Here is a 10,994-nt window from a genome sequence, read left to right on the forward strand (position 1 = left end):
GCAAAAATCTGATGTGTCTGATTAATTTTGAAAAGAAGATAATTGCTGCTTTAAATAAAGTTGTATTTATTTATTATAAGAACCATATTAAGCAAATTACACTGGTCTTCCTAATCTACTGATCAATAAATTTAATGTAATATGCAAAAAACTTGAAAAACTTTAGACTCCTTCAAACCCAGGATGTCCAGTATTTTGCTGTTGTTTGCTTTGTCCCTTTAGTCCTAACCCTACAATCAGTTTTGCTAGGTTTGGTGATATAAGGAATCAAAAAGAAATTAGTTAAGATCAAATAAGGTTATAATCTGATCCATTTGAAGCAATACCTTTACATTAACTTAAGGATGGTATGAAATTTTTGTCAGCTATTAAATATATTTTTTTAAAAATTCCTGTTCATTTAAGTTGCAGACTTCAATGTTTTCTCCAGAAGAGTTAATGAACTGAAGGGAAAATATCTCATTAATTTCTTGAGCCCCCTTGTGAGGCAAGAAAATGACATTCTCATCTAACAGCTGGAAAACTGAAGAACTAGTGAATGTAACTGCACTCAATTGCAAAGGAAAATAATACTCTAATACCCAAGGAAGTAGATATGAAATAATATTGTAGAAACACACATTCCCCTCTTATTTTTTAAGGAATCAATACCTGCATCTTAAAGTATGAGGAGAGTTAAACCCTTGGATCTTGGCCCTATACCTTTTGGCAGAGTAAATTATTGCCTCACAGCCTGGCAGTGCAGTCACCCTTTTAATTTACTTTTAAGTAGTTTTTCTCTAATCCATACAACCTAAGATCTGGCCAATCATGAATCCTAAGCAAACTTATTTAAATCAGTTATTCTGTAGATTTTTAAACTGTAAAATTTCAGGAAATAATAACTTTGCAAAGTACATTGAGACCCTAATTGGGAAGTAAAACAGAACTAATTGAATTGATTTGTAGTTTCACAAAAATGAACTTGGAATTTGCGAAACATCATACAGTTTTGAGATTTTCTGAATTAGTTTTGCAAAAAAGTGGAATGTCTCACTTGAATGGAAATGCCCTCAAGTTACTTCCAGAAATGCTGGAGGATTGATTTTTCTAGGTTAAGGGAATGCAAAAGTTAGGTGCTTTGTATGTATTTTTTCATTTTTTTGTTTCTGTTTTTTTAAACAAATAATTATCTATCTTTTACATGGGTTTAGGATATCCCAAAACAAATCAGGAATACGGAACATCATTTCACTATTACCAACATAGGGCTTTGTGTAATGACTGTGACACCATGACAGTGAAGTATTCATTTTTAAGCTTTAAACAGACAAAGCTTTACCTCAGTGTGTCCAATAGAAATACAATATGTAAATTAACCCATATTATCTGTATGCTGATTGGCTTGAGTTCGCCCGAATGTCACAATCTCACCACCCAGCAATGAGGTATTTTACTGCTGTCTGGAGATCAAATTATTACTGTAGAGAAGATCTTTATTTTTTCTGTTTCATTAACAGATTATTATAAAGCAATAAGCATGCAGGAGGAGAAGCAGACGTTTTACATTGGGAGTTAATGAAAGCATGTCTGCTTGTTTTTTGGAGATGGGGAGTTGTTTAAAATCTTATACCACCCCCATAAACAAAACTCTTCGGAAATGGTAAAATAAGGAAATGCATGATTCCAGAGGCATCCCTAAGCACCCAGTTGTCAGGCTATGTGGTGTCTTGTGATATCATCGGACCTTTTGGATGGGTGTAAGTTTTATGAATTCGTTATATTCCTAGTATTTTTCTTCCGTGAAAACAGAGGGGGAGGGAAAGGAAACTCACACACACAACTGCTTTGACATTACCAATGTATCGGGTCAGCTGTACTTGCAAGAAGGAAAGAGAAAGGCTGTTGCTCGGTGGGGTGGAATGCGAGGAATAGTCATTTAAAATTTTTCTAAGCCTGAGGATTCTATAGTCATAGTCGTTAAGGCAAAATGGATGTAAATCATTTTGCAGTTGTCCTCCGAACTTAGCTTCCCCCTAGTTAACATATATTTGCGTGCATTTGAGAATAGAAGATGACTAACAAAGACAGGGCTGCCCTAACCTGCTTTCCCTTTTTCCCCATTGACAAGGTTTTCTTGACGGCACTTTTATATATATATTTTATTTAATTTCTTTTTCTTTCTTTCTTTTTCCTCCCCCTTCCCCCACGCCCAGGCTAACCTGCAAATGCAAAGGTCAGCTGGGAAAATCATTAAAAAGGAAATCTAAAAGAAGCTTCCAATGCATTGGACCACCCAAAAGAGAAAGGAAGGAAATGTTCGGGGAAGACTAGGGTTCCGGGAAGCTGAAGAGGGGGCGAGCGCCCCCAACACGGCGGCTTCTCCTGGCGTTGCCCTAAGGGAAGAGGGTGGGCCTGAGGTCCTGAAAAAGCCTTTCCAAGCCCCCACTTCAGTTGTGGGGAGGGAAAAGTTCAGTGGCAGCCAGAAGGGGACAAAAGCCTAATTTTGCCAGTTCAACAGAACAGCAGAGTCAATAAACCCTGCCAGCTCTGGAAACGGGTCGAGGCTCCTGTTGGCTCCACAGAGGTTGAAGCAGCCCTCGCCGCCGCCCTCGTCGCTGCCGCTGCCGCCGCCGCCGCCGCCGCCGCCGCCGCCGCCGCCGCCGCCGCCGCCGCCGCCGCCGCCGCCGCCGCCGCCGCCGCGGCCCCTGCGTTACTGGGGGAGACGGTGCCGCTGCGACAGGGGAGGACGCGGCTGGAGCTCAAGGAGGCTCCAGCGCGCAGGCGCCGCCGAGCCTTGCCTGGATGCTCAGTCAAGGCACTAAGGCAAAAAAAAATCAGCAATTTATAGAAAGAAGAAGCTATAGTCTGTCGGGATATCCAACACCAACAGGTAGGAGGATATACTCTCGGTTAAGTTTGGGGGGAGGGGGGCGCACAGTGTTGATGAAACTGCAGGTTCACCGGCACCGAGCCCTCCCTGAGGTTTTTTGTTTTTTGTTTTTTTGACAATAAACTGCATAATGGAAGTACATTCAGACAATGCATCTTCAGTAGGGCTTATTGAGAGCTCCATTTCTGGAAAGCGTTGCAAGACTGAGGAATATCAGACTGCGAATCACCGGGAACAGTTCCCTTGCAGCACAGAAGCAATCTCTCTCCCCATCTTCGCGTATGTAATGCATGTCTCTCTCTCCCCTCCCCCTCCTCCACCCCACATTATAAATCCAGGGGTGGCGGATTTCAGGTTTCGTAATGTTGCATGATGTGATCGGTATTTACCCGGGGATGTACTGGTGGGGAAATTAAAATCGTCGAACGCGGTTTTGCCTGGGCTTCCATTAGTATATTCCGGGCTAGTGAGAAGTGGCAAAGGAAACATGCTTCGTGGGAATAACAGAGGAAGCCGATTTTCCTGGTGTGGCTCTCAGGCACCCAGGAGACAGTGTGCATTTTGTTTTAAAATGAAGCCACTGGCGATTTGCAACAAAGATTATCAGTGTAAATAGGAAAGGCTTAATTGCCGGAGAAATACAGGTTCATGTTAAATTCATTTGAATCCAGGCAGCCAAGGTCTACAAATGGAAGTGCATTATTCCTCTGGGTGTGTTTCCCTGCCCAATATTTACATTAACCGTTTTTAATAATCATGTGGGTTTAAAAGAGAAAAGATTTACCAAAAATTGGGGGTGGGGTGGGGAGGGAAAGACAAAAGATTAAATCACATCAAATACGGGATAACTTCCTATTAATTTCGGAGTCTAATGTTGAAATTGTGCTTTAAGATGAATCAACAAATACTCTTCTTGCAATATGCAGCATGAATAGTGCCACTTAAGTTAAAAGACATATTTTGCAAGGGCTCTTTAATCCATATCAGCAGGAAAGCTGCCTGTAAAACACTGACAGATACTAACAGAACTCAGATAATGTAGGCAATCTCGTCTCTGTCACCTACCAGCAATCTTGTGGATTCCATTGTAACATTAGTGATTATTCCTGGACTGGCATATTTTATGACTGTGGAACATTTTATTCCTTCTGTCCTAAAAGTACCCATTCAAATTTACAAACCCTAATATAAGGGCATTTTACAATTCATCTAGTTCAGAAAACTAAACAAGCCAATTTTCTGAAACCTCAAACAAAAATACTTACTAAAGCAAATATTATTATTCAAAATTAAAACTTTATTTGCTTCCCCGTAAATGAACAGCTTTATGTTAGCACTGCCTGACATCATTACTTGTTAACTTAAGAACTGATAGCTCATTTTTTTTCCAGATATTCTGATGGCAAATCAAATGGAAGAAAAGAGGAAGCATGACTGCAGATCACATCAGTTCTCTTTGTGGATTACATTTTCAGTAAAATGTATGGATCTATCTTATCCTTGTTCTTATATCTAGATCATGAGACTTGATTGAGGCTGTATCTTTATCCTCCATCCATCTATGGCGAACTATAGCCATGCAGCTGACAACATTTTGCAAAATCTCTCTCCTCTAACAGCCTTTCTGAAACTGACTTCCTTGGGTTTCATAATAGGAGTCAGCGTGGTGGGCAACCTTCTGATCTCCATTTTGCTAGTGAAAGATAAGACCTTGCATAGAGCACCTTACTACTTCCTGTTGGATCTTTGCTGTTCAGATATCCTCAGATCTGCAATTTGTTTCCCATTCGTATTCAACTCGGTCAAAAATGGCTCTACCTGGACTTATGGGACTCTGACTTGCAAAGTGATTGCCTTTCTGGGGGTTTTGTCCTGTTTCCACACTGCTTTCATGCTCTTCTGCATCAGCGTCACCAGATACTTAGCTATCGCCCATCACCGCTTCTATACAAAGAGGCTGACCTTTTGGACGTGTCTGGCTGTGATCTGCATGGTGTGGACTCTGTCTGTGGCCATGGCATTCCCCCCAGTTTTAGATGTGGGTACTTACTCATTCATTAGGGAGGAAGATCAATGTACCTTCCAACACCGCTCCTTCAGGGCTAATGATTCCTTAGGATTTATGCTGCTCCTTGCTCTCATCCTCCTAGCCACACAGCTTGTCTACCTCAAGCTGATATTTTTTGTCCACGACCGAAGGAAAATGAAGCCAGTCCAGTTTGTAGCAGCAGTAAGCCAGAACTGGACTTTTCATGGCCCTGGAGCCAGTGGCCAGGCAGCCGCCAATTGGCTAGCAGGATTTGGAAGGGGTCCCACACCACCCACCTTGCTGGGCATCCGGCAAAATGCAAACACCACGGGCAGAAGAAGGCTCTTGGTCCTAGATGAGTTCAAAATGGAGAAAAGAATCAGCAGAATGTTCTATATAATGACTTTTCTCTTCCTAACCTTGTGGGGCCCATACCTGGTGGCCTGTTATTGGAGAGTTTTTGCAAGAGGGCCTGTAGTACCAGGGGGATTTCTAACAGCCGCTGTCTGGATGAGTTTTGCCCAAGCAGGAATCAATCCTTTTGTCTGCATTTTCTCCAACAGGGAGCTGAGGCGCTGTTTCAGCACAACCCTCCTTTACTGCAGAAAATCCAGGTTACCAAGGGAACCTTACTGTGTTATATGAAGGAGCATCTGGAAATCTTTAGCCTTGTGAAACACTAACCTTCTCTGCTAAGCAATCGTGGCTTGTAGCCATATCTTGAGAAGAAAATCAAGAATGGGATCAGCGGTTATAAGGATTTGGGCAACATTCTGCAGTATTTGCAATAGTTCACCTATAATCCTATTTTAAATCTCAGAGTGATCCTGCTGACTGCCGGTGAAGGTTTGTAATTAAGAAAGGACTGAACCACTGCCCTAAGTTTCTTTCTGTGGTTGAAAACTAGATAATGAAAGTAGCAGGTGCTAAGTATCAGTGCTAAATGCTGTGTATATCACTACTTATGAAAAAAGAAAAAACATCAAAAAAACAATTAGCATTGGACATCTTAATAAATTAAGTTGACATGAGGTAAATGTGTTGATAAAAACTAATTTTAGAAGTTTGAAGACTTTAAAACATTTCATACTATTATTGTTTTGCAAAAACTAAAATATTTGGGGACTTAAAGTACTGTAAGCCACTAAAGACGTGCCATGAATTATTGGATTATCACACTTAAAAATTCGCCTTGTAAGTTTGGGGGAGCATTCCAAAGCAGTATATTGGTTTCAATTAGAGTTTACTCTTTTCTTTTTTTTTTGTATTAATACGTTACTATTTCTAAATACCACTTTCCTTACCTACTAGTGAAATTGCTAGCATTGAAGTGTATTATGTGGTTTTTGTTGATTTGGTATAAAGTTTTTCCAATTCATTTATATTTTACAAATGCTAGATATTGGTCTAGGAGGCAACATTAATGGTACCAAATGGTCACAACTGAGCAGTTCTAATAATGCAGAATAAACACATGTTGCCTTAAAGGGTTATCTAGTATCTTTCATCTTATTTAGCATTGGAGCAAATAGTCAAGGGAAATCGAATCAGTAACTGGTCATGGTCATGCATCTGGAAGTGCATGGACGATCATTTAATACTCTTTTTCCTTTTTCCTCACATGGTTTGAAATTTAAGGTGCACATCACTGGGATAATGAGATTTTCTTCTGAGGTGTGCTACCCATTCTAGTGTGTTCTAAGAAGCAGGCAGTTGATGTATGTTTATATTTTAAATCAGCTGTCAAGGGGAGACCACAGCCTTAGTAAGACATCCTGCACAATTTGAGAAGCATTTATTCTACCGACGGCACAGTCTTGTTTATACTTTCTGCACATTCAGTGTATTGGTCGTTTAAATTATTTCAGTTTTACCTTGTGAAAGCTTATCATATGATTTCTGGTATTTTAGAAATACATTAGAGTCTGTGAGTCTCATTCTTTAAGATACAGATGTGTGAATTTCAATATAAAGTTGCATTTGCCAAAATTTACCCGTGTAGCCTGTTACTTTTCTTGGAATAAATTTTACTTTTTTGGCAATTAACAATTTCTTTTGACCTGGGAGGCAAGCACAAACTAGGAAGTCTAGCTTTATTATGGTTTTGCTTATTGACTTTTTTGTAGCTACTGTATTTTGATACTGGAAATGCACAAATGATAGGGAACTTAAAGATGATAAACTGACAAATAATATTATCTACAAAAGCATTATTTGGTAGCTTATCATAGTTATCCCTCTATTTATTTTTACAAACCAGTAATGTTTAGAGATACATACCTGCTTAGTTAATTGGTTCAGAATTTTAATATAAATATCACATTTTAATTTGGAGCACTGAAGAAATTTTGGATTCTAAATATATAACATGTAGGAAGAATGGTTTACAAATAACATTATGACAAAACCAGAAAAGTTATTGTTTTTGTTTTCTATTGTTTTCATTTGTTTTTTGTTTGTTTGTTTTGTTTTGTTTTGTTTGGTACTTGAAAAATAAGATTAGGAATCTAATGGAACAGAATTCTTTATTGCTACAGTACTTCTGTAAAGAGACTATCAATATAAATATAAATAAGGAAAAATAAATCACTGGAATGTCTCAATGATATATGCAACTATTCAGTTTTGCTCATATAAGGACAGCTCAAGCCATGATTTAGTGAGCACTGTGTTTAACCTCATTTTACTTTATACCAAAGTTGACTGGATCTGAGACAAAGTTTAATGTACAATAGGAGTTGAATCTAGCAATAAAGGCCCCTTGTTGGTACTAAAATCATTCTCCAAAATGCAATAAAAAATGTTATCAAAAGCTATTCTGATAACATGGTTTCCAACTCAAAAAAATGTTATAGTAGAGGCATAATTACAATGATTACAGAGAACTTGCTTAGAGCTTCAGATATCACCAGCAATCAGTGGAACATTCAGCAATTGTCTTGCTGCCAGATCAGCTATTATCAACACTAGTCTCCATAACACAGACAAGAAAACAGAGGCATAGATTAAAGGTAGGGGAATAAGGAGTCAAGAGCAAGAACAAAATGAATTGCCTGACTCTCCCTAGCTATTTGGAATAACAGATTCCAACAGCTTGGTAAGTGACCAGTGAATAAGGCAGAACTGTTGTAAATTTTGTTGAATCTTACTTTTGACTAACTTGGCATTTCAGGTCAAGGGGCAAGCACTGGGTGAGATACATCCCTAGTTAATCGATATCATTATAAATCAATGAGTAATGGTAGCAATCATGTAAAAGTCTGCTTCCGTGTCTTAATGACCAAATGGCATTATCTATTTTGGCACCCTTTCCAATATTCAATATTTAAAAACAGTTGGTAACTAATTCAACTTGAAAATGTTATTAATTTTCAACCCCTGAAAATATTCCCACTGGCGAGTCCAACTTCCCAGTGAGAAAGATCCATTATCAGTAATAATGTGTCCCTCCTGGACTAATTACATCTGAGCTGAGCAGTCCTTAAATTGTTTCCCTTAATAATGATGATATGTTCGCATGGATGTGTCTATCCTGCCTCATCTGGTTCCTTTGTGCAGAGTGGATTTATTTATGAGATGTCTGGCTGGAGCTAGGCATTCAGTCTGTGACTGTGGATTCCTATGCAGATAATAACTGAGGTAAAAGAAGGTGAGTAATTTGCCTAGTTTCCCAAAGAGGCCCCCTTTAAATAACAAAATTAACCATAGTCATTAGAAAAAGATTATTTGTAGGACAGCCTATTGACTGAATCACCTTCTTCACGTGTTAGCTGATTGGATTTCAATAGCAACATTAAAATATATATATATATCAGCATTTTTCAGAGGTTAGCTGACTTGTCATTGCTAACAGGTGGATATGTTTCATTTACTTCTACCTCTGTGACTGCTACCTGAATTGCTTATTAATTTATTTATCCCTTCAAAAAATATGTATTGGGTCCTGGGCCTGGTGCTGAGAACACAGTGAAAAACAAGACAGAACATTCTCTCATGAAGGTTTTTTAGTCTAGTGGAAATGACAATTCAATCAATTAAATACGTAGTAACAAGTTACAAATGTTATGACAGTAAACATTTCTAAGATGGACTTGGTATTAATGGCCATAAATGGACTGTTTTCCATTTTTCCTTCAGTGCCTTACCTTATATCTTTCCCCAGTACTCCTCGGGATCTTTTATATGTCATACTGCCTCAATTCAGAGGGAGCCTCCCATTCTGCTCACACTTCATTTAGATGAATCACCACATTACATTTGGGAACAGAAGTTCCCATGTTGTTAATGCTATACAAAAAAATAACAGCAAAATCTGACTGTTAAAGTTATCCCCTCCATGTCCCGATTTTCTACTTCCATGTGAGCAATATTTCAGTTCCTTCAAGAAACTTGGAGATGTCTTTTCTTACACACTCATACGTTTCTACAAGGTAGCAGGAGAATGGGTAAAGTGTCATCAAAGAAGGAACTGAGAAGCCAACTCCTGGGGTCTTCCCATGGTGCTCAAGCAAAGATGGGAATAACCTGTGAAACAGTGTTCCTCTATCTTTTACTGTTAAAGCATGTCACTGCAAAGTTTTTAATGCCTTGTGGTAGACACCATAAAACTCCGTAAGCCCATAATCTGAAAAGTTTGTTTGGCCTCCAAAATTTATTTATATTGCAAATACAGTTAAAGATCCTCCGTGTAATAGTGAGTTGTGTTGCAATGGGGATTCCTATAGGACAGTTTGTAAACATAACCCAAACTTCACTTATCTGTATTCACCATTAGATAAGTTTATTTTGTTCCATTCTTTATTTTACTCCACATTGTTATCTAAACAACAAAAACCAGTTTATACTGACTCCATATTTAAAAGGAAAGAAAGAAAATAAGACAATAAATATTAATGTTTCAAATACTGGTCAAACCCATTAATTGAGGTAGATGGTTGCCAGAATTATGGGTTCTTTACAATTCCAAAACCTTGTCAGTTTGTTCTTCAATGTAAAAAACACATCATTTTCATGTTTGTGAATATTCTCTTCTAAATGTTTTGAAAGGAGATTGCAGGGTCTACTAGGATAATTGTTTATTGCTGACTTTTTTTTTTACTGTTGTTCTCAAATCTGGGCATGCTAGTGTTCTGTGATTTCCCCAATTCCCTTGGAAACTCTTTTTTACACCATATTAAAATGATAGAATTGTTTCATTTTTGAGGCACAAGCTCATAATTAGTCTGAATAGTAGTGAAAATGAAGGTATTATTTGTAGATGACTGGATTTTCTTTCTTTCTTTTTTTTTTTTTTTTTTCCCTTTTGGCCATTAGTCAAATAAGTTAAAGTTATAGAACTCAAGCAACAGAGGGACGATTTCTTTTTTTTTTTTTTTTTTTTTTTTTTTTGGCTAACTGCCTTATACTGCAATGTAACAGGTCCCAAAAAATATATTAAGACCAAGAGGCTTTAACTTTATAAAAGGATTATATAAATAAAACCTGGTTTTTAAAAGGGAAAAGGAGCTTTTATATCATCTCCTTTTGCCAAAGGGATGATGTCCATTAGTTGCTCAAACCCTTTGGATTAAAAGGCTTTTTAAAGCCAGTTTTCCTCCCACCAGATCAGGCTGTTAATACAAGGGCTGGAATCCTATAAAAGCTCCGGAAGAGAGCAAAGAGAATGTGTTTATCTCTGAGTGATTGTAGAAAAAGGCCTCAAAAAAGCCACACGTGGTGTGAGGCTCAGAATTACTCACACTTGACATTCACAACCAGCCCCTAGTTCCTTTTGGTGCCACTGGGCAACATCATCCTCAGAGACAGGTTTTCAAGCTTGGCTTGGAGGCAGAAAGCAGTTCTTTTTTTTTTTTCCTCCCTCTGTGTGTTTAGAAAAATAATAGATTCTTGACACAAATATTAAAATTGATATTGTAATATACATCTTGGTTTATTTGGTTTTAAAATAATGTTTAACGTGGGTATTCAAGATCATGGGATGAGGAAGAAAATTACTATAATACTTGGAAAAAGTTATTATAATAGTAAAAAACTTTAAAGCTAAATTAACAGTCAAGCTTCAACGAATTTAAAGTTAATCAGTTGTTTCTTTTC

General features: G+C 38.0%; 1 protein-coding gene across 4 annotated transcripts; it reads left to right on the forward strand.

The window, feature by feature from the left end:
* Nucleotides 1-1,444: 1,444 nt before the first annotated feature.
* GPR85 (G protein-coupled receptor 85) lies at nucleotides 1,445-6,894 on the forward strand. Of its 4 annotated transcripts, none has more exons than XM_082692272.1 (4): nucleotides 1,445-1,739; nucleotides 2,196-2,872; nucleotides 3,010-3,151; nucleotides 4,264-6,894. In XM_082692272.1, the coding sequence occupies exon 4, from the start codon at nucleotides 4,434-4,436 to the stop codon at nucleotides 5,544-5,546; it is 1,113 nt and encodes a 370-aa protein (XP_082548398.1). In that variant the 5' UTR covers nucleotides 1,445-1,739; nucleotides 2,196-2,872; nucleotides 3,010-3,151; nucleotides 4,264-4,433; the 3' UTR covers nucleotides 5,547-6,894. The 4 variants fall into 4 exon arrangements, with proteins under 4 accessions (XP_082548398.1, XP_082548397.1, XP_082548399.1 ...); XM_082692271.1 differs by having other exon boundaries at nucleotides 3,034-3,151; XM_082692273.1 differs by having other exon boundaries at nucleotides 3,037-3,151.
* Nucleotides 6,895-10,994: the final 4,100 nt, after the last annotated feature.

This window comes from Mustela nivalis (assembly GCF_964662115.1).
Source record: "Mustela nivalis genome assembly, chromosome: 12".
Lineage (NCBI taxonomy): Eukaryota > Metazoa > Chordata > Mammalia > Carnivora > Mustelidae > Mustela > Mustela nivalis.